The sequence below is a fragment of the Nipponia nippon genome, unplaced genomic scaffold (genome assembly GCF_047370975.1).
Source record: "Nipponia nippon isolate SJK-2023a ecotype South Korea unplaced genomic scaffold, ASM4737097v1 scaffold_6, whole genome shotgun sequence".
NCBI classification, from domain to species: Eukaryota; Metazoa; Chordata; class Aves; order Pelecaniformes; family Threskiornithidae; genus Nipponia; species Nipponia nippon.
Genome location: NW_028262380.1, coordinates 68,898,657 through 68,922,975, shown reverse-complemented (window position 1 = coordinate 68,922,975; position 24,319 = coordinate 68,898,657). Strand labels below are relative to the sequence as shown.

At 39.1% G+C, this 24,319-nt stretch overlaps 1 protein-coding gene across 8 annotated transcripts in view; it reads left to right on the top strand.

Moving 5' to 3' along the window:
- GAB1 (GRB2 associated binding protein 1) overlaps window positions 1-24,319 on the top strand; it is a 102,293-nt gene that overhangs the window by 59,859 nt on the left and 18,115 nt on the right. For 5 of the 8 annotated variants that reach the window (XM_087735655.1, XM_087735659.1, XM_087735654.1 and 2 more), the window contains exons 3-7: window positions 10,511-10,724; window positions 13,891-13,971; window positions 17,912-18,516; window positions 20,704-20,789; window positions 20,991-21,294. In XM_087735655.1, coding sequence (XP_087591781.1) covers window positions 10,511-10,724; window positions 13,891-13,971; window positions 17,912-18,516; window positions 20,704-20,789; window positions 20,991-21,294 — 1,290 coding nt within the window. The remainder of the gene's footprint in view (window positions 1-10,510; window positions 10,725-13,890; window positions 13,972-17,911; window positions 18,517-20,703; window positions 20,790-20,990; window positions 21,295-24,319) is intronic. The other 3 variants (XM_087735656.1, XM_087735660.1, XM_087735658.1) reach the window with 2 other exon arrangements.

Below are 24,319 nucleotides of genomic sequence, written 5' to 3'. Positions count from 1 at the left end.
TAAATCCCTGGTTTTTGGAGGATTGTGGATTGAGGAAGGTGGGGAAAAAACGCTTCCATCTCTTCTACTTCAGTCAAATCTTCAAAAATGACTGGAAAATATCGTTGCTTTCTGAAGAGGGGCCCTTTTCTTTCTCCTTATTGCAGTTTTGAACTAAAACTTTGTCACAAAAACTTCGTCTGTGAATTACCGCTCTAATAGCAAGTTCAGTGATGGGTACTTGTTTTGACAGTTCCAGCATGTTTTTATGACATCCTGAACATAACCAAGACCACCCACAGCATGTTTCTAAGAGCAATTGCCATGCGATTCAGTATTCAGTCTGCCAGGCATGTGTTACCTACGGGAGAGAGTTAAGCAGGTGGTTGCTTTTCAGTGGCTAATACCCTAGTGCACCAGTGCAGCTGTGGGCAGGAGGCGCTCAGAAATCATTGGTTCTGGGGACAAACTAGGAATCTGGGAAGTAAGGAGGAAACGTGTTTACCTGGCAGCTCTTGTGTATGTGAGATTGCAAAGGAGCCTGTGTCCATTGTGTGGAATGGAGAGGTAGGGTCCCCTCAAAGCCGTAAGGCCTTTCCTTGCTGAGAGCTGGTGGTGTGCTAATTCTTAATTTTCTGTTGATGTTACATTTTCTGTGGAATTGAAGATGAAACATGCTATGAATGCGGAGAGAACTAACTATGCCCTCACTGGCTGTTTGGACCAAAACTGATTTTTGCTTCAGTCAATTTTGCCAGTAACTTATCCCCATTAGACTCTCATTGCATGTTTCATCTTCGGCATTTTAGCTTTGTCTGAATTATCCGAACACCTCTACGTTACCTAACTGAGAGTTGACAGTACTGTCTGTTTTATGGGTTTAGTAATGTCTTGCAGTGCATTGAGGAAGAATTAAAAAAGGAAAATGGAAAATCAGTTGCTGAGTGTCTGTTAACTGCCAAGTTCTTGTTTTTACAAGATAAATCTTCCTCCTAATGGAAGAGTAAGTCATAAATGTACTTTAAATGATCTGTGTTAACCTACAGTTTACTTTGAGAAGTTAAAGAATGGATGAAGTTCACTGCAGACAATAAGAAAGCACTATTATTTTAGTATGGAACTAAACAAGAAGAGATTGTATGGGGCATAACCAACCTTCCCTTTAGTCTATGGAAGCGCAAGACAGTTTTCTTTGAAGCCGGACAAAATGTCTCTTGCCAGACTGGTTAAGAGTCTTGTTATGAGAGGACTGTCGTTGGCATCCTTTGCTCGATCAGGGATGGGGGACCACTGGCTTATTGCTCATGCTGCTGTTCATTTGGAAGCCCAGTCCAATTGCCTCCTTGGATTTGCAAAGAAAAAAATTATGAGGTGGTGGTAGTTAGTGCTATTAGAAAATGAATATGAAGTTGTTGGTTTGGTGTTGGGAGGAATGAGGGAGAAAGAGTTAATCATAACTGTGGAGAGACCAAAAAAAAAAAAAAAACCAACTTCAGACTAGCTCTGGGCTGTTCCTTCCATACTTAGCAAAGACTCAGAAATTCCTATGCTGCAAAGTTTGTATTTTCTTTTATTCCTTTTCTTAAAAATGAGTATTTATAGTAATTTCTAACTATGTAATGCCTTGTTGTGACCTTCCAACTTGGATTTATGCACATGAAATCTGTTCACTCTGGAGATCTGCAATGTTACATTTGTATTTGGACTGAGTAGATGTCTTTAGTTATATGTTCTCTAGCCATATTTACAAGCCATTGAGTCTCCAGCTTTCTAATTACATCATAGTATAGTATAATCTGTAATGATTACATTACAGTTACATTATATGGCTTTTCAGAGGGACTTTCTTTTAAGGAAGGGTTTACAGTGATTTAGGTCTTAAATTTGCAACAAGGTAGAAACATGAAGGATTTTTTTTTTTAAATAAGCTAAAAAATTCTACATTTCTAAGGAAACTTCTGGGTACTTTTTATGTTTTCTTCAGCTAATGCTTCTTGTTTTCAAATGGAAGCTGTAAAATGTTTTTTTCTGTGGCATCTGTCTTTTTAAAATGCATGTGCAAAGGTGGGGGGAGCTACACATGAGCATGGCTTCTAGGTTTACCACCGAGTTTCATACTGCACTTTTAACATTTTTTCTCGGTAAGGTCATAATATAATAGGTCATTTAGAGGTTAAAATGTAACTATGAGCAAAAATGTGGTGCGTTTTGTGCGCTTTGAACTGCAGTGAGAGATGTTCTGGGATGGAGAGACCCAATAGACATGGGAAATGACTGTTCTCCTCTGCCACATGCTGTGAAGACCTCAGCTGAAATACTGTGGCCTGAGCTTCCAGAAGGATGACGATAAATGTTTAAAGAATGGTAGAAATGGAGGAAATGGGTTTTTAGAAGTGATCAATGAGGAGAAAAGTTGAAGGATTTGTTTTTCCCAGGAAGAAGATACTGAGGGAAAAGCTGACTTTCAAAGTATAAAAAACTGTGATAAGCAGGACATGGATCAGTTGTTATCTGAAGAGAGAAGTAATTTGTTTCTCTTTCAGTGAGTGATATAATGATAAAGAAAAACCTTCTAAGGATCTTTAAGCACAGGCTGTGAAAGCCCTTCCCTAGAATTCAGTAGACATCTGCGATGAATGTTTTATATGTGATCCAGCTCTATGTTTCTGTAATTTACTGAGTTGCGTGCTTGGCAGAGCAGGGGAAGGAGGAACTAATCTTACTATATGCAAACATGTTACTTGCATGTATTCATTTGAATAAAGATAGCAATAACAAAGTAAACCAGAAGACATAACAAAGTAAAGCAGAAGAAAAAAAGAAAAGGGAAGAACAAGACGTTGAAATCTACAATTAGATTTACACAAATAATTACATGTGGTAAAGTTTCTGTCATCATAAGGACCATCCTTTGAAAGAGCTGCAACTTGCTTCACACACAACGCTTGCAAAGTTTGCAGTATTTCTGTTCATGCAGCTGCTATCTGGTATATGCCTCTCGTGCCTTCTGCATTTTAAACAGTAAAAATTATTTTCAAATAACTATTTTTTTTAATTGTGTTCTGATAACGCATGCACTGCAGGTTGATCATAGCTTGGGTGCAATATCAGTGACTGGCAGGGTGAACATAAATCCATCTTCCAAATCCTGACTCCTTGAATTCTCTCTCATGCTGCGTGGTCAGGCATCACTGCTGCTACGCTGTGTTGGGGATCTCCCTATCAGATCAGGATACCCCTGTGCTGCCTGTAACACAAGCGTGGAACAGAAAACAGGCTCTGCCACTAAGAACTTACTATATGCAGTGAGAGACATCAACATAGGAGCAGAGGCATGGGAAGAAGTGAAAGCAAGTAAGGTGGTTTTGACCATTGTAACAGGTAATGGTCCTAGTGCTTCAGCTGTTGGACTGTTGTTGAACTCTGGGATTTCTGAGAAGAAATTTTCAGGGGGTCTTTGATAAATAAATAGTGGGCATTAGAGGTGTTTAGGGTGCCCTTCCTGCATGAAGGGTCTGCCTATAAGAAATAAAAAATGTTCTCCTTTGACCGCTTTAACAAGTGGATGATAGAGACTGGCACACTTGGCAAATCAAAATCACCATCTCAATAACATACGATGAATATTAGAGACCTTGGTCATGAAAGGGCTCAAAAGTGAGGAGAAATAGCATGAGCTTTTAGATAAAGGAAGGGAGGCTCCGGAGGAGCACAGGTAGAAGTGCAATGATAGAGTAAACTAGCTTAAAAAAAGTCTTTGCAACAAAGTTGCACCACAGAGATGATGTACTTAATGACAAGTTGAGATTTTTTTTGTATGTCATGGATGTGATTAACTAGAAAGAAAGTCAGCTCAAAGATGACATGCCAGATGAGTGACTAGTGACCTGGAGTGCGGTGAAGAATAACATGAAAGGACCAAGTTAAGCATTAGGAGAGAAACGCTCCGGATAAGGATTGTGGGTCTGTTGTCTTAGAAGTAAGGCAGTAGGTTTAGAGGGAATAGTGGCACAAGGGCATCTCTTCTTGTGGAGGCTTTTTTGGTTGGTTGCTGTGAGGAGGTAAAGGTGGGGGATAGAGGCCACTGAGATATACAAACATGATTTTTTTTTTTTTTTTTTTTTGAGGGTGGAATTGCTAAGAGGAAGGTGAGGATAGACTGTGGAGGAGGCTGCTAGAGTTGCAAGATTTCCTCTGGCAAAATTGCAGAGGAATAATAAAATTAGAAGAAGCGGGACCAGAGAAGGACCTGAGATTCGGCATAGCAGGTTTGGTAGAGGTGGTAGCTGGTGGCTAAAGAGCTTCATAAAGGGATACAAAGCCGAGAATTGTTGCCCATTACCCAAAGGAGAAAGAGAAGACTAAGATGTCTTCGACTTCAGGTGATGCGGCTAAGTGAGGAGATGATGCATAGAGCACAAAATCTGCAACAGTAGGTCTTCCCTTACAAGTACGTGAAGAAAAAATACATATATTAAAAAGATATGTTTTACTATCAGGAGTGTGGTCAGAATCTTAATCTTGAGTGTTTGGAGTTATTCTCTTAAGCTGCCAGCTGCATGTGACAAAAATTCATATGGAAGGTGATTCTACTCTTCCTTGAGGAAAAATAAACTGAATCTAATATGCCTAGGTAATTAACTTAATTTTCCATGGTTCCTGCTGGACACCTTTTGTGGCATTAACATCACCCGATGAGTTGCTAGCAGAGGATTGCAAGAGGGTAGGATGGAAAACTGTTCTGCAGATTGCTAGTTCTCAAGTCACGAGGTGCTGTGAGGCAGTACGTGCAGCGCTGAAAACCTCTCTGAAGCACGGAGGTGCCTATGGTTCCAGACAGCGTGCTGCAGCCCCAGCTGGGCAAACTCACCATGTGGCTAGAGCAGCCTGCTCTGCCGAGGAGGGCTCTGGGCCTTTTTAGTGAAGAAAAAACCCCAAATGTTTTAATGTGGTGGGCTGTACTGTTTCTCTTTACAAACACCTACAGAAGTTAGTCTATAACAGGACTCCTTGATTATTTTTCCTGCGTCACCCAGCCTGTGTACCATCTGAAGATGGAGAGAACAGGCTACAGATGTCTCTTTTTTTTTTTTCCCCCTTTTGAATAGTCTTCAAAAGAAAATTGCAGGTGGAGAGGGGGAAGAAATTCGAGTGGAAATGCTTTTGGTATTTTCAAATTTTAAATGGGTAACGAAAAGTGCAGCTTAAAATTACATATGAACTGCAGATAGTAAGTGTTAAATTTTAGATGTGAGCTCTGAAAGCCAGAAACTTCAGCATGTGGTAGGAACTTAGAATCACAAAATCGCTTAGGTTGGAAAAGACCTCTAAGATCATCAAGTCCAACCGTTAACCTAGCACTGCCAAGTCCACTACTAAACCATGTCCCTATGCACCTCGTCTACATGTCTTTTAAAATTACTTGGAACAGTCAGTCATGTTTCTGGTTCGAACGCAGGAGGCAGGGTTGTCCTGAGCATAGTACACAATGAGCAACTGCTGAATTCTTCGTTAGTGTTCTTTAAATAGGGTGTCACGTTTATCTTCAGAAAAAGAGAGATACTTTGAGATTATATTAAACTAAGAATACAAACCTATGAAATGCACAGGCACTTTTTATTCAAGTATGTAAAAGGATTTTCTCTGGATATAGCAGAAAGGTTCAGAATTGAGGCTCGCTGCATAGATTTCCTATTGATTGTAAGCTGATCACTTATGCTGAAGCCCAAACCCAAACTAACATGTCCGTGCATCTTCTGGGCTGGATCTGGCTCACGTCTATTGAGTTAAGTATGCAAACGGAGCGAGTGCTTGTTTGTTTGTGCCCGTGAGCGTACACATGCTTGCGCTCTGTGCGTGCACATGCACACATGTGGCCCTTTGATTCCAGGATCTTTCACTTGAGACCATGTAGGGGCTGACGCTAGAGGAAACTCCAGCAGTGTATTTCGGGATGTATCTCATTACATTAGCAGCACAGATAATGACTTAACAGACTTAATTTTAAAAAAAAAAAAAAAAAAGTCCTTTTAAGGACTAAAGTGAATTTGTTTGTTTTTATTATGGGTCCCACTGCTGTATCCGTAAATTTTTGTTCAAGGTTGTTACTCTAATATTTTGGCCATGGGTTGTTTTAATGATAACATCTGCATCATAGTAAATGGATTGAATGAAACATCTCAGAAGAATAGTAGAATCATGTGATTGCGTATCTGTTGCTGATTCACTGTTACAATGGGAAAATCCCATTTCTATTTTAGTCCTTCTACCTACGATCTGCAAAGAATGCATTTTCTTACTTTGTGATTTTGACATTTAAAGAAGTGCTTGCTGTAATGAGGCTTCTGTGTTTTGTTCACTATGAGAACATTTCAAGTATTTACATAATTAGAATTTTAAGAGACTATATATCATAATGTAGACAACAATTTAATTTTTGCTCTCATTAAAAAAAAAACAAAAAACCCAAAACACAAAACCAACCCTAAATGCAAACTCCCACACTCAAATCTTCTAGATTGTTCATAAAGCACAGATATAGGAATATGGAATAAAGCAGCTTTATATAGTTAAGAAGGAAGAGAAGGGAGCCTTTTATTATTCTTGTTCAGAAAAATGTTCTTCTTACCTCATTAATTTTATGATTGTTTTATTTGTGAGGCAAATACAAAAATGGTTATGAGGGGAAAAAATATAAATTCTAGCAAAGATGATGCCTGTAACTGCTCTTAACAAATGGACTGAGAAAAGATAAAGCTCTTGCCCTGTTTTGAGAAAGCTGCTTGTTCTAGCTGTACTGAATGCAGGAATTATAAAAACAAAATAGGATTCTTGTTATGCTCATTTGCATGTTAAATATTCTGGATGTTTTTCCAGCTCCCAGTTATTTCAAAGCAGTCAGAGTGTCTGAGCTCTGGGAACAAACCAAATGACTTGCAGCGCTCTTTGGTGTGCAGATGACCCCTTCCCTAAAAATCTGCTAGTCCAAAGTGGAGCAAGTTGATGATTGTGTTCTTTGAAATCATAATAGGCTGCTGGGAGAAACTCCTTCATATCAGCTTCTGAAGTACGTGGCTAAAGAGAAGATTTGAGAGGGTACAGATAGGCAAACAGCAGTCATTTGATCAGTGATGAAAGTCGTTAACATTACTGTTTTCTTCGTTGTCAAATTTGAAATAGCTTGAATGCGTAAAGCAAATAAGAAGTAGCCCAGCAGTGAAGTGCTTTAGAATAAGGTCAGTTGCTCTTTAAATCAGGCATTAGCCTACACTATTTAACACATACAAAATGCCTGTATGAGGATTAATTTCAGATCAGAAAGTTGGTATTTTAATCGTTTAGTGCTCTATCCACTGAAAAAAAAAAAAAAATCCCAACCAAACCACACAAAAAACCCCCACAACAGATCTGTAGGAGGACTCAGGGATTTTGTCAAGTGGTATCTATGTCAAAATAAATGAGGCAGCTCATCATGAGGGAAGTATCCCTAACAATCCATTAACATTAATCATTGCCCAGAGAAGAGATCATGAACCTTCTGGACAGTTGGACAGTGTCACCTTTAATACTCAGTAGCAATCAAAAGGCAAATGGCTAGGATAAGAACAGAATGAATTATTGTTATGTCTTGGTAGATCAATAAGTGTCTCCCAGAGCTTTTTTTGTGCATTTTATGCAATAGTTAGTTTCCCTTCTCAGGAAGAAATTAGTAGAGCTAGGAAAGGTGAGGGTGAAGGGAAACCAGATCTGCAATGAAATGGCTTCTGTACCAAGAGAAATTAAGCAGCACCGACTCAGAAAAGCTGTGACAAAGTTGTGTAAAGTTGGGAATGAGGATTATGAATAGGAGGCAATTGCTCACCGTTTCTCTGAAGATGGGAGCTGAAGGATATCAAGTGAAAGTATCAGGCAGCAGGTTTAAAATAAAAGGAAGTGTTTTTTCATTCCGCGCATGATAAGGTGTGGAGCTCACTGCCACGGGATGGTAGAAGAGGTCAAAAATATAAATGTACTCAAAAGGGGTAGAACAAATTCAGAGAAAACTTTGTGAGAGGCTGGTCAGCATAGACTGTGGATGCAGCCCCTGCGGTGGGGTGCCCCGGAGCTGCCGAGCCCCCGAAGCTGGGGGCAGCGTGGCAGGCTTGCCCGGCTGCTCCCGCTCAGTCTGGCTGCAACAGGCCGCCATCGGAGATGGCAGCGTGGGCTTCAGAGACTACAGATCTGAGCCGGTATATTTAGCCTAATGGTCTTTACCACCTTGCTTCCTTTCACCAATTACAAGTTATAGCCAGCCTTTACCTTCTTTTTCTTTCTCTCACGCACACGCTTTGTTCTTACTCCCCCAAGAAAGTAACTCTTTCATTCTCCAAACTTGGTGGATACACTGGTCCTCTTTCAAGCTTCCTGATTTTATTTTTCCCTGGAAAGTTACCCTTGAGTCTTGTTACTCTTCCTGGGAATGCTAGTGCATGGTTTGTTTAAATGCATCAGCCGCACGTAGGCATGCATCTTACTATGTACCTGTTGAGCTCTCCTGACTACCTGTGGTCTAATCGACACGCCCATCTTCCCTGGAAGCTGCAGCGGTGTCCTGTTTGATTTCTTTTTTTCACCAAGCAGATCTAATGATATGAAGGTCGTGTGTAGTCGGGGACAAGGAACAGGGGTGGGGATTGTGGAACACCAAAGCCCTTGAGGATCTTGTCTGTAAGTGTGGCCAAAGAATGAGAGCGTACCTGGCAGGAAACCTTTCTTCTCTGCTCTTACTCGTGCATAAACTTACTTGCATTCCTCAGTTCTGGAGGGGACAGGACAGAGAGCTGCTCGTCCTTTCTCCCAGTACCTCTTTTCCAGGAGCAAGAAATACGTGCCTGTTAGGTCCCTTCAGGCACCTCTCTGTTCCTCCTATCGAACCCCAACATCAGGGGAATGAAGAAATATCAGTAAGTGCCACAAATAGGCTCCTTCAAGCTCTTAAAATGTTTAAATAATAGAAAATTGTTCACATTTTAATATTTTAGCATGTGGTAAAGAAACCATTTTATTTTTGTGTGTGTATGATCACGGGGTGCAGTCTAGTTTTGCTTTTGTTCTGCTAACTAGTTTGATGGATAGGTCAGGCACAACCTTTTATAAACTTTTTTTTTTAGGTTATCCTGCCTTTTTCAGGTAGTTTGAGTTGAGGAATTTTCATACACCTAGACTTCTTCCACCCACATGGGTGTGGTGGGATTTAATTTCTGAGCCTGTGTAAGTGCCATGGGAGTTCAAAGCAAGTACTGCTGTTCCTATTTCCACATCTAAATCACTTGTACCTAGTGTACACAGAACTGGAAGCAGGAGGGCTATGTTCTGGTCTGCTCAGCTGGTTCTTCCCAGGATAGTGCTGGCAAGCAGAAGCTGGATGAAGTACTTTGTAGTGCATCGGTGGCCTGTAAGCCTCACAGGAGCAGTCTGCATTGGATAATAATATGTTCGTTTAAACAATGCTAATAATCAGCGTCCATTCTTGGGATGTGCGAATTGGAATGTACAATGAGTTGCAAGTACAAGGGAGCCTTGATAATTGAGGAACAATTTGCTTAATTATGTTGTTCTTAGTCAATGTATCATTAAAACAATGAAAAAGTTAAACGATTGTTTAATGTTTGACAGTGTCAATATTTTCCAGTCTCACAGATAATTTAATAGTCAGGATACATATATTTGGAAGGAAAAAAGAAGTTTCTCTAGAATATACATGAATAGGAAGTGTATAAGAATTATACAGACAAGGTTATTTAGGGAAAAAAAAAAAAAAAAAGAAAAAAAAACCACACCCAACCCAATGCCTCCCCTCTTCCCCCCAAAAAAACCCAAACCAAACAACAACAACAAATCACAACTACTTCATTTATTGCACTAAAATAAAAAGTTGGGGTATGTAATGAGGGGCCTTAGTGGAACATGGTATCTGTTGTACTTCTGCATTATTTTTATAGTCGTAAGGGATCTTCCATTGCAAAAGCAGTACTTTTCCTGTTGCTTTTCCGATATTGAGAGAGGCCAGTTCTTGACTGGTGACTAATCTCAAATGTTGAAGTGACCTTGGTCAAAAAGGGATGAATATGTGCAACTGCTGACTCAGGTTACCATATTCAAGTAATAGCCTATGGGCCTTTGTCTGTTCTTGATTAAAACAACAGATTTGCGTTCTTAGCTGTCTTACTGCAGCTGTCAGCATCTTTGTTCTTTCTGTGACCAGAAACACCAGGTTAAATAAGTCATTAAATAAGGCATAACCTCTGTTTCCAAGGCATACTTAAGAAATTGATTACAGTTTGAAAAAATATAAAGAGATTATAAAGATTTATATGTAAATATAAATACTCTGAAACAAATGTTAATTTCCAGCTGTTCTTATGTCCACTGATTTCACAGTTTTGAATTAAAACCTCTGACTCTTCTCATCCTCTGTTTAATAAATTTTTTTGGTAGTATTGTAAGACTATTTCTTCATTATAAAAAGAATGCATTGCTTCTATGTTTGCAGATGCTGTGAAGCCACCGGTCAGTTCTTTACAACCATCTGCTGAGTTACCCTTGCCCATCAACACTTCACCGCCTTCCATGCAAGCAGAATCTTCGCTACCTCCTCCTTATCAGCTTATTAACATCCCCCCACTGGAGTCTTCCTCTGGTCAAGAAGATCCTCAAGACTACCTACTGCTAATAAACTGTCAAAGTAAAAAACCTGAACCTATGAGGTAAGTGACATTTTTTTTCTTAACAACACTTATTTGTATTACAGGCCAAGAATGTTTGTGCTAAAAGCACTTTTTTATTACCGAATCATCAAACATTTGGATGCACGTAATCTGCGGGGGGAAGCTGCCTGTAACTTTTGTTTCTTTTCTTTCTATGCTTGAACTTTTTGCAGCAAGTCATTTGATTGGCACTAGACCCATATTGCGTTCTTCAAAAGCGTGGACAGCAGTTGCCAGTATGAAGTATCTGATAAATGCAGTGATGAAAGCAATTCGTTGGAGCTTGGAGTGATGCATGGCACAGAGCACAGAAGTGCCCTTTCTTTAGCCACAAGCTGATGTGTTTAGTCCAGTCTAGGACTAGAAAAAGCTGGAGAAATTTAGCCTTTCTCCCTTTTGGTATTCGGTGCCCCAGTTTTGCCAGTTAAAGCTTTCATGGAAGGGATTCCGTAAAACATGCTGATATTTATTATCACCTGCCAGGTTACCACATCACTGAATACAGCAATCCTCAAATGGTATTTGTTGACTATTACTAACATGGTTCAGACTCTCAAGCAAGAGTAAAAGATAATTATTTTATGGTAACTAAGAATGTAGCAGACTTAAACCACTCAGTTTCTGTATCCTGAATTTTAACTTTTTCCAAATAACAGATATTTAAAAACAAGCTCAGATAAGCCTTATTTCTTACTGAATAAAGAGTACCCACACAGTCAGTTCTCCAGAGAAGTGTGCAATAGGAAATTTTAAGGAAAGAATTGAGAACTTCTACTGAATTAAACGTATATTTATTTCTCCAACTGCTGCTTCTAACTTAAATAGATGTACAGCACCTCCTGCATAGGAGTATATGATGTTTATTTACCTGGGAAATATCGCTATGGTTTTTCACAATGGATCATGGTGGCCATCCCTGGAACAGGCTGCCCAGGGACTTAGTGGAATCTCCGTCCTCCAAGATTTAAAAAAAAAAAAAAACCCAACCACAAACAAACTTGACTGGACAAGCACCTAAGGAGCCTCACCTATCTTTGAAGTTGGCTTTGCTTAGAGGTATTGGAAGAGCTGGACCAGATAATCTGCAGAGGTCCCTTCCCACCTTGAGTATTCTGTGGGGGAACCTTCTAAATCTCTCTGTCAAGCTTATTTTCTGCAGTAATTTAAAATAAAATCTGCTGGTGTATTTCCAGAAAAATAACAAAACGTCACATTCTTTTTGTGATTGCAGATAAGTACATGGAAGGCTGAGGAAAGCTTCCTTTGAAAGCGTTTGCATGAGTATTTCACATACTCCCTTAGGGCCATACCTTTTAGCGGCGGTGCCTTCTTCATCAACACCTTGATGCTCTGCCAGTTTTACTTGTGCCATGTGCTCTCCGCTCCCTTGGCATTTTTATCTTGCTCTGTTGTGCCTGAGGAGTTTCCTGCTCCTTTTACTGATGATTACATGGTAGAAAAGTATCCACCCTTTACAGTCTTCCTTATAAAACGGAGGAATGAGCCTACAGTTCCCCCAGAGTATGGAATCTGCAGGTTACGGGCAGCATGGCGTGCCCCAAAGCCTCCTGCATGAGAAGGGGAAACCCATTGTCTACTTTCTCAGAGTTAAAGATTTCAGTGTTTAGTGATGTCTAGAAGCTGATGGTGCCCGAGAGGTATGTCACCGTTCCTGCCAAAAGCTATCAAAAAGTTTGGTATTGTTTCCAGAACGGTTTGGCAGAGAAATCTTGACTTTTCATTTCAGCACCCTGGCTCATCAGAAATGTTGTCTGAGTGTCCATTTGCTTCTGTGAGGGATGGGCACAGAGTGGATTTCTACCACCACCACATGAAGCGTGTTTTTAGGAATGATCAAGATTGGGTTGTGTAAATGACTTTCTGACCTGACTTCCACAGTTGTGTGATGTGTGGGTTAAGTAGAGGGAATAAAGTCTGAGGAGACCATAAAAGGGGGCACAAAATGCAGCAAGGTATGGAGTCCATGAATAGCCTGCAAAATTTCTTGAGGAAGACACTGGTGACACAGGAGAGAAGGTATTTGGGTGTTGGGGAAGACAGAAGATCTAATGGAGATAAAATGCTGAGAAAGAACTCAACAAAGTCTTTGGGAGTGTAGAGATTGTTTAAATAAATGATGTTTTTATAAGAATATTTGAAGACAGCAAAACATTGGCATTGTGATTACTTGGAAATTATATGGGCTTAGTGTTTTATATTTAACTGAATCCATTAAATAGCTATGTCCTTTTATTAAGAAGGCTGTAATAATGAATATTCAGAATAATAGTTGTGCTGCAGTTTCAGTTCCACTTCCACCTAAAAGGACTGCTTATGTTGCATGTCTGGTACAGTAGGTATTCTGCTGGATTTGGGCCAGACTATAGTGGATATAGACCTTTTCCTATGAAATTAGAGCTTTGTGTATCTGTGTAGCATTTTACTAAGATGATCAGTTAGAGGTCACTCTGTGAACTACCCCAGTCCACATCCTTACAGGTGAAGAAAAAAATGAAATGACTGCATCATTTTCCTATTAATTTCCAGACATGTATTTCATACAACCTGTTTTCCTTAGCGTTAAGTGCAAAGCTTAATAGATGTAATTAAATAGGCAAGTATTGTTACTTGAATAGCTTATTTCTTTGACGTTTTCCCTTTAAACTTTAAAGTTGCTGATATGCAGAGAGAACATTTTGTGTTCTAATTTTGTATGTTACTTTATAGATAATCTGGGAAGCACCGAATTTTATTTCAAGGCTTTGGGGTTCTTTTCTGGGTGATGTGGGTAACTGGGAAACATAGAGGAAGTATCTGAGCTGCGTCTTTGAAATTTTTAAGAATTGCGATGTTTCAGAGCTAACCGATAACTTTGAAATGCTTCATTACGGTGTCATGCAATGCGCCACGTACTGTTGTGAGAATATCTTGGATGCAGCATGCTGTATTTTGTCTAAAATAGTTTTATGCTCTGATCACTGTTGACTTGAGAAAGAGCATTGTTAGACTGTAGCATTTAGTGAGATTTTAAGGTTCATATTTGGATCCTAAATAAGAAAATGCAGCCAAAGACTGTTTCCAAAGCCCTTATTGTTCTGGCTCATTCGAGAGGTATATTGAAATACTAAACGCTGTCTTCCTCATCTTTCCTATGTTTATGAACCAGCCAAGGGTCACCCTTTCTCTCGGAAGAAGGGCAGGAATACCTTCTATTAGAAGATTTTGAAAGTAAAAAGATTCCACTCCAGTGAGTGCACAGTAGCCATTCTTGGAACGCGTGTGAGAAATTAATCACAGAGCCATTAACTTGCCTGAAAATATTGTTTGTTTGAGATGCATCTTGCATGGTGTTCTGTGAGTTTTAACAGAAAAACTATGTAACTTTGGCTTCCATTTTCTGGAAATAGAGCTGGTTTATTTATTTATTTATTTATTTATTTATTTATCTATCTATCCACATTTTTACTGTGCTTGCTGTTTCTGTCCCAGATTGCTGGCACACATGAGCAGTTTTGCTGCCGCTTTGTTCATAGTATTCTGTTTAATCGGTCATACTTGATCCCTGCAGATGGGAAAAGAATCGGCTCGAAAGGATGAGTGGTCAAGGCAGATTGAATACAGCGTATTCAAAAATGGGATGATTACCCCTCAGACTAAAACACTTTTAAAACTTTTTTCCTGGGTCTCTGTCAACAAGTAGTTTTTAGTACATGGAGGCAGGCTTCTTACTGGGCTCCCCCACCTCAACACCCCACTTCTTCTCTGTGCATCTTTATGTCCAGTCCCTGTAGATCAGCAGGCTGTACAGTTATCTCTTCTTCATATGTGGAAGGAGATGTCCAACCCTAGCACTGAGTAAGGAATAGTTTGGCCACTTAGCATGATTTGCAGATATGTGATGCCCGTATGTGATAACACTGAATTCATGTCGCAGTCATCCTCTGCTTATAAATAGAGTGAGGAGTTTTCATTGTGTTATATCCAACTTTGCCGTTATTTTAAACTGAGGTGTTAATACTTAATAACCGATTGTTAATGGAATATTTAAGCCAATTGATTTTTTTTTTTTGTTGAGCTGTTCTGAAGTGCATGGGAAACATTAAAATTTTCAGGTAATTTTCTTAAGTGCAGAAGTCATCAAGCATCCTGCATCTGAAATCCTTTAAAAAAAAAAAGTAAAGTCTGTCCCTGAACTCTAGTCCTAACCTAAATTTCCTTGAGGTAACATGAATCAACTATGCATTGTAGATTTTCAAAATTGTATGTGGTGTTCTTATGATCAGTGGTTAATACTGACTTTTGAAAACTAGTTAAACTTCAGAGGCTGAATTCCCTGTCTTCATTTTGGCATAAACTGCTTTCTTGGCCTGTGTCTCAGACTGTCTTCAAACTTTTGATCTTGCAAAATCAGATTGCTTACAACCCATTCATATTTTGAAAACTATTTCAATAGGCTAAGAAGTTGATTCCAAAAGATTACTTTTTAAAAACATGAAGTAAATCAGAAATGCCCTCTTATAATGAGAAATTTGTGAGAAAGTTGTGGCCATCAGCTAAGCAAATGACAGGCCTGGCTGCCTCATGTGTCCTGGTTTTTGAAAGACTTCTGTTTTCGCAAGTGCTTGTGGTCAAGAAAGACGCAGCAGCATTCACTTAGACCCAGAAAAACTCCTAAATTCAAAAACGATAGCATTTGTTGCTTACGTATGATGGGTAATCCTTAAGCACTGGCATTGTACGTGTGCTGCTGTTGCATTTTGAGCTTCGGTTATATACTCCTGCATGTTTTTGTAAGATAAAGATAGTGTTTATGTTTTATTTCTGTAGTTTTGGATTTTTATTTTTTTTTCATTTTAAAGTATATGCTAGTGAACTGGAACTAATAATTTTGGTTCTGCAGTTGATTGTCAGTGTCCAGCTTCTCTAGACTGCCCACTTTATTTTTATAGCATATAAAATACAGATCACAATCCTTGCCATACTTGCTCATGTAAAACACATGTGACTTTTGCTGGGACTTTAGTCTGAATGAATACCACAGAACTAGAAAAGTACATCTAGAAAGTGAGGAACTCCTGAATGAATCCTTTGAGTAAAGAGCAAGGGCTGCAGCAGGGGCTCAGAGTGCTGTTAGTCGCACAGTATGTTCACAATTTATGATGCACTCCGTAACCTTCAGTCCTATGGGCTCTATTTTTTGCAAGTGTGTTAAGCTTCCAGTGGTTCATTAGTGATTTTTTTTGAAGCTCTGAGGCAAAGGAAGCAAACTGTTAGCAAACAAGAGAGATGTTTTTGATGGTCAGCATCGTAAGGAGTATAGGAAGTTTCACTTCCTTGGTTGTGCCAAGGATAAATACTTAATGAGAACATTCTCTTCTTTTTTGGGGGTTGATTAAACTAAACGCAGATTAATGTTCAGAGTCACCTAGAAGCCCATTCCAACCAGTGAGACAGGACTTAAATCTATGTTTAAAATAGTAACCAGAGCAAAATTAGTGTACTTCTTCTAATGAAAAAAACCCACACCATGAAAAAAACTAAGAACAAGCTAATAGAAAAAGGTGATATAATTAAACCTGGAGAAGGACTCTCATAAGCCGCTCGGACTGATGGAAGATTGTATCTCTGCTATTAAACAGAACAAAAACCAGTTGGTTAGGCAAATGACATTTTTCTTGACTGCAGATGTCCAGTCTAAGCTAATCACGTTGGTTCCCTTGATAGCTGGCAGAGAGGCACTTTGGGGAGTGATTCATCGGGTTTAGATGGATATCTAAGGAGAATGGATTGTGTTTCACACAGTCTCCATTTCTCCAATGACTACAGAGGAAACCTAAATGAATAGCTAAACTGGATTCCTTTCTCCTCAGGTTACCAGAACCCCAGGAGATAAATCCAGCTGTCCCTTAAGAAAGAAAGTTTTGTGTGATGTTACCGACAAATTGAAATTTGAATAATAAATTCTGGTTGTGATCACTTTGAGGTAGAGCGCCTCTTAAAATAAGGGGAAAAAAATGCTTCTTGTGGTAGTCATGCTGTTGATGATGTATTTTATCCCTCAGAAGTTTTGTAAACTGCATGGTCCAGTTGCTTAATAGAGCTTAGTAAGAATAGTATAGCAGCTATTCATTGATACACATGCATGCTGAAATCTTTACATACGTATGTATAAATTAACACAATGGTATGGTACTGTGGTAATGAAAATAGGAAATATCACGGTATGATTGATTGAAAAGTGTGTGGACTCTGTTAACTCCACCTGTGTTAGTATTTTGCCACTGTCTTGACTTTCATTTAAGCAAGGAGTCAGACTGATAACAGAATTTCTCTGCCTGGAGCAAGGTAACTGGGGAGGTTTACAAAAAAAAGAAAAGATGGCAATATGTTTTCTTTCCACCTAAGTTTACTGGTACTGCTTAGTACCAGTGCTATTCTCACAGAAGTTGGAATTTCCAAAGAAATCAAAAGTAAGTTTAACTACTGTGCAGTTTTATCTAACACCACTGCCTTGACTTACATTCAACACAAAAGCACTCTGTTGCACATACATCCTATGGATTTTTTTCCCACTCCAAAGAGCATGCTATCTTCCTCTAATTTCTGTTCTTATCTGTTATTTCTCTCTCCTTTATGTATGTCAAACCAGTTTTACATGGTCAGTAGCTAACTTTAGGCATGCACTTAAGGTTGTTACAAGCAGCTGTATTTTTTCCTCTAACGTTTTTTTCATACTGATTAGAACTAGCAAGTACTGTAAACCCAAGGATTAAGTGTATTATTTTTACCTTTAACAGTGCCATTGAAGTGCTGCTAGTTTGCAGCATGGGTTAAAAAAAAAAAAAATAAATCCCCCAGCCCCCAAACAAACTCTGCTCCAAATTGGTGCCGTGGAAATCACTTGCTTTATGAAACATCAACTTGTTGTTTAGCTGCTGCTAAAGCTCCATGCTTGTGTTATCTGTTTCACATGCATGGATTTGTATGTATGTAGTTACTTAGGATCCTTCTTAAGTACTGCTGTTTGTTTAGTAATTGAGTTCCTGCATTTCATTAAAAAAAAAAAAATTGGAAGAGACTGATAGACTTTTTAGTTGTTTACATTTTAAATGTTGTGTTTATTATTTGTAATGTTTGTTTTTCGTTATATGTTCAGCAACATTTTAATCTTACAATCTTACATGTAGATCTCATGCTGACTCGGCAAAATCCAGCTCTTCTGAAACAGACTGCAATGATAACGTGCCCTCCCACAAAAATCCCGCTCCATCAGCGAGCAAGCACGCTGTGAATGGCTTTTTTCAGCAGCAAGGTGTCTATGACTCTCCGCCTTCTCGTACTGGACTGACAGTGGCAGACTGCAGCCTTTATAACCTGCCTAGGAGTTACTCACAGGATGTTTTACCGAAGGCAGCGTCTCCATCTGGGACTGATGCAGAAGGAGAGCAACATGTTTTCAATACCCCGTCAGCAACATCTTCATTAGACGCACAGATGAGACACATCTCCATTAGCTATGACATTCCCCCCACACCTGGAGGTACTTATCAGATTCCACGAACTTTTCCAGAGGGAACGTTGTCTCAGACTTCAAAACTGGAGACTATTCCAGATATTCCTCCACCTCGGCCACCAAAACCTCACCACGCTTCAGATCGATCTCCTGTGGAAACATGTAGCATTAGTCGCACTGCTTCAGACACTGATAGTAGTTATTGCATCCCTACAGCAGGAATGCCACCCTCGCGCAGTAATACCATTTCAACTGTAGATTTGAATATCTTTCGTAAAGGTCAGTATTCCATATTTTATCCTGCTCTTCCAGAATTTTTATGTTAAATGATGTAATCTTGTGATGAATGATGTGATATGAATGGGCTGAATGATATGAGGGGCATTTCTAGCCTTTCAAAACAAGCGTGTAGCCCTTCACAAAGGGGTCCATAGTCGCAATGCTTAAAATATGTAAGAAAGAGGAAAAAGAGAAGATTATTAAAGGAAACCATCAAAACAACAAAGCACAGAACATCAATAAGGGATGTATATTGCACTGTGGCATTCAGTCTTAGCTAAAAATATTTGAAGACCTAGACCTATTTATGGTGTTACTTGTCTTTAGAAAACAGCAGTGAAGAACTAATCATCTTTTTTTTTTTTTTTTTGCTAATATGCTTATATAGCTGAGTTCAATACTGCTGTTATCAGTCTTTCAGACCGACCAAGTCAGGTTAGTGTATAGTGGTCCAAATCTGCAGAAGCTGACAGTGTTTCACAGAGGTTGGTGGGACTTGGTGTATACCCAGAACTTTGAGATCAACCCTGATCTGGTGATTGTTGCCACCATTTCTCTCCTTGTGATAGATAAGCATACTACAGTTTTTAAGTAAAATTAAAGTTATTCCTTATAGTCATCTAAATGTTGGCATTCCAGGTGTGCTAGTGCATTTTTTTTACTGTTTTTCCTTTAGCAGCTGGGTATATTTCAGGTCCTAGCAAATCTGGTGGAGCTACTTTTACTTAAAGAATTTGGTGTTCCTTGGGGTGTTTTTTCTGCCTGTTTTTTTTGTTCCTGTTCTTATTTTCCCAGATTTAAACCCAAGAAATGCAGCGAGAGATAGAGATTGGGAACCTGATATTTATTGTTACAGATGGTAGTTGTTCTAGTCTTGTTAACCACTTTTGGGCTGAGTTTCATTTTTTTCAGGTTCCTGAGGCAGGTGGGCATTACAGTGTTATTTTTAAAGTGAAATTTCAATCTGTTTAGAGTTGATGTTAATGTTAGAGGGGATTTTAAAGGAGAATTGTTTGAGTTGTGCTAGGTACGGGATGGGAGGCTGAAATGAGGAAGGAGACGGGGACAGTGCTTTTAGAGGAGGCAATATACAGAACGGATGTGATCCCATACAGGTGCTCAGATAGTATTATCCTGTTTGTCATTCATTTGGTAGGTTAAGTAATAATATTGGTGGTTGTTAGTGTTTTTAAATTACAAAGTAACACCCTGAAAGACCCTTGTTTGCTTCACTTTGCTTATCCTCTCTCATTTCGCTAAGTTTGTAAGTGAGTACTCGTACACTAAAGCTGAGATTGTCAGCCTCAGGAAAAGTAGCCTTTCTGAAAATACTGTTTTAATTTTGCACTTAATAGCAGAAATGTTTATTTTTCCTCTGAGGTGGAAATCTCAAAAAAAGTTCAGAGCTTTTTTTTGGGGTAAGGCAGGGATAAAACCCAGAGTTTGCCCACAGTTTCTGTCTTGGCATCAGGAGGAGAGGCATGCCTGTTGCAGGGTAAGGCAGCCTGTCGCCTGCATGGGTGAGCAGGACCTGGGACCTGGGAGCCAGATGTCTCACAAACACCCCTGTCCACCAGGGAAACAGCCACAAAGCTGAGGACCACCTTAATGCTGTCTGCCAAGAGCCAGGACCCTGAAAACGGAGGGATCTTCGGTTCTGTAGCAGTTCGTTCAAATTGAAAGCCCCTGGAGACAGCACTGGGGAGCTGAGAGCCGGGATTCACCTGTTCCGGCAACAGACTGAATCCTGTTGAATCAGCACTTTCCAAGGGAAGGGCGTTCAGTCAGAAAACCTTTCTCCAGACCCTAAATTACATCTGCTGTTCGTTTATTTGAGAATAGCTTTTTCATGAGGGCCCAGTATCTCGAAACCCACTCTTACACAAAATTCCTACACCCGCCTATTTGAAAGGAAGATTTTGCTGCTGCTTTAAAAGGAAAAATTACTTTTTCTTGCCACGGAAAAATGCCACTAAAAGAGCTTCAAGTTGTGACTGGTGAGTGCTAGGTTTGTTTGTGAACACAATCCTCTCAAGTATATAGATAAGATCTGTGGGCCACAGCTTCAGGAGTTGTGTTTGTATGCTCTCAGAAGCAGCCAGTAAATAACAACAGACTCTGGATGCCTGGTGCCAAGTGACAGGAACAGGGATGATAAATAGCCACTTTCTCTTCTTGTTTCTTTAGAAATTAGTTCTCAAGACTGTTATGATATTCCACGAACGTTTCCGAATGACAGATCTAACTCATTGGAGGGCTTCCATAACCACTTTGTAAGTATGACTTGATCTGATGAGAGGCGACAGTGACAGTGCTTGAATGCTCTTTGTTCCCATGTAAAAAAGCAAGCTGTACGGTGTTTGTGATTTTTCAGTTTCAGTAGAATATATTAATCTGATTAGGTTAAAAAAGTCATATGATTCACAGCTGATTGCATAACTTATTTTGTTAAAGGAAATATATGTTAATTCTAGAAAAACAGAAGCATGTTGACAGTGGGAAGTGTTTCAAGTGAAGAACTAGATGAAAATTATGTCCCAATGAATCCCAACTCTCCTCCACGACAGCATTCCAGCAGCTTCACTGAACCCATCCAGGAAACAAACTATGTACCAATGACACCAGGCACGTTTGATTTTCCGTTATTTGGAAAGCAAGTTCCTCCTCCTGCTCACATGGGTTTCAGGTCCAGTCCAAAGACCCCTCCCAGACGGTCAGTACCTGTTGCAGAATGTGAGCCACCGCCAGTGGATCGGAACCTCAAACCGGACAGAAAAGGTGAGGAAAATGTCCAGTAGAAGTTGATTCTTATCATACAATAAAATAACATAGCTCTCCCCACTTCTGCTTAGTAGAAAACTATCGTATTTTTAGAAATTCTAACAAAATTATTTTTATCCTATGAGATAGTCATAACATAAAGGAATCCTAGGATTATTTTTAACCGTACTAAAACATCACAATAACAATGCCAAATACAAGCATAGGTTTAAATTTATTGCTGTAGTTACTAATGAAAAAATGACACAGAATTGCTAACACTCAAAAGTGTGAGTTTTAGTCCTTACACATAGAAGACAGCTAGCCGACTTGTGATAGAGAGAGAGCACACAAGGCATTGGACAGAATACAAATTTATAGCCATAACAGTGCTTGGTACAGGATCAGTACACATTTTCATTGTATGAAGTAAAAGTTAAAAATAACTTACTTAACTGTTTTAGGTATTTGCTTGTCATGTAAACATTGTTAGAAAAAATTAATTGTTACAACAAGACTGAGTTGTATATTTTGCTGCTTTTTAGTCCTACTCAACGTATGCAAATACAAATTCTTACATGGAACAATTCTTACAAATGTGTTAAAATCAGGGAAGAATTAGATTGAAGAAATAGTGTTTACTACTAAGTAGGTAATGTTAAGTCCTCGTTTCAGTCTGTAAAAGCAAGGAAAATCACTTGATGTTGGAGGTGGTTAATGCTTCAGTGTTAGTGGCCACATGGGGCAGTCACGGGAAGATGTTTAACGTGTGAGGCTGTGAGGTTACAACATATATTTTAATGGGAGGAGGGAACTGCTAATTCAAGCCAGCTCTTAAGATATGTTTGCTTTATCACAGGAGCTGGGTGCCATGCTTATATTGAAATTTGTATAAACTGTAGTCAGTGAAAATTTCCTTGCCTTTATAGAGGGTGGTAGATTAAACAAAGGCATAAAGCAAAAGGAAAACTAGCTTCATGTGGAAATATTTTAAAGTGCAAAATGTGTGGAAGATGACTGTTACGAGTCTGAGGAAGCTGCAACAACTTCAGTGACAAAATTGGAAAAAAACCCGCCAAATTTTAGAGGGCCCCTTCAACGCTATCCTAAAAAATTAATCTCTTGAAGCTGGTGCGGACTGGGTTTACTTTTCCTTAAAGTAAGGATTACTTGGGTGACCAGTGTTCTTAAGACACAAAGAAGATACTGTAGCGATGTGTCTATAAGAGATACTTGAATAGAGAATCACTGAAAAATAGCTCAGACTTTCCAGTTAATCTAAAATGTTTTATCAGCCGGCCTATCAGAAATACTGGTAAATGCTTAAGGAACTTATTTCCCTATTATGTGGTTTTTCAGACTAGGTAACTAACTTTCTTGTAGAAGTAGGAACTAAAGAACATTAGGTCAAATGTCTGCATTATTTTGTATTTGGATAAGTCCTATTTTTAAAATCATGCGCTTGAAAAATTAGTATTTACATTGAGAGTGGCTGACTTTGTTTTGGGAAAAGCTCGATGGCAAATATTCAGATGATCTACAATATTCACTAACTAAACCTTCAAATTAGTATTTTTACCACTAAGTGAAAACAGCCTGTAATTAAGTGAAGTAGATAATATCATTATGATATAGATGATCTCAGTGTGAAATGGGAAGTACCATGTCTCATTCTGGCTGTCCATCTTCAGGAAACGAGGCATGACCTTTTTCAAGACCTTGGCTCTCCGCTTGTGTCTAATTGTTTCCATGTTACCAGCCAGTAGTTTTGTTTAGTTCTTAAGAAATACTGGACAGTAACAGATTGATGAAAGCTGATACTGGAAAATATTCTCAAAATAAACACTGAACTGCTTTAAAATATTTTCCCTGACTGGCCAGTTTGTGTATTTTACTGATAAAATGTTTGACCTTCAAAAGAAGTAAACTTCTATGTTGAAAAGCTTCTCACTTTTGCTTTTGGCATTGCAAAGCAGTCGCACAGATGTCTGCTGGGCAGCATCACTGCTCTTTGCATCTCTCTTCTTGAACGTGCATTAGTGTTTCGCCTTCTAGAAGTGGCGTGTAAGGCTCCTCCTTTGCTCCTGTCCTCAAATGCTTTACAGCTAGAAAGACCTAACTAACATCAGGGAAAAGATTTTTTTAGATGTAGTAACATACCTCTTAATGAGTGTAGAGTGACTGGCTGTATTTTTTTGCCTGTAGAAGCTGGTACCACTGTAATATAACATGATAATTTAATATAATTTAGAAGATAAAGTAATTTTAAAGTAAAACTGTCCCCCAAAGTAAATCTTGTATAGTAAATGCTGAGCGGCTGAAAAAACTTTGTGAAGATCTTGAGCTACCAAGAATGGTAATGATTCTGATTTATCACTGAGGGTTTTATCTTAGTAACACACACACTGGCTCACTCAAATTTTATCAAGTCTACTACTGTGAGTCTTCCATCATTGTGAAGAGCAGATATGATGACACATCAGGATGGTAATATGTTGCCATTTCAGTAGTAGAGTTCTCCATGCAAGTAACTCCTTCTAGAAGTACCTTTGGGAAAATAAAACTGCAGTTCCTTTTGAATTAAAATAGGACAAAAATGTTGTTTTAGTGGACTCTTAACTAACTAAAACAAATGTGTGCTTTGTAATCTACTATGTTGCTTTTCCAGCTTTCAAGTTCTCGTAGCAACTTCCATTGTCAGGTTGTTTTGCTTATATAAATGTACTACAATGGTCTTTCAGCTACAAACCAGTGCGTAGAAAGTAGCGAGTTGGCCAGTATGTTCAATAAAACTTACGCAGACATAGAAAGGGAGGAAATGGTACATAAAATAGTTACCTTCTGGGTATTGCTCCTTTAAATGTGTGGTTTTGGGGTTTTTTAATAGTCTATTGGTTCAAGAATTTCTGTTGAAGACCACTGCTGCTTCTCTAAAAGCTGGTATTACTGCAGAGATCAGGTGTGTTGGTGATAAGGCCTCCAGGTATATAAGGGCCCATCTCGTGTTCTGTCTGAAGAAGCTGCTGTATCTCTTCTGTTGGTT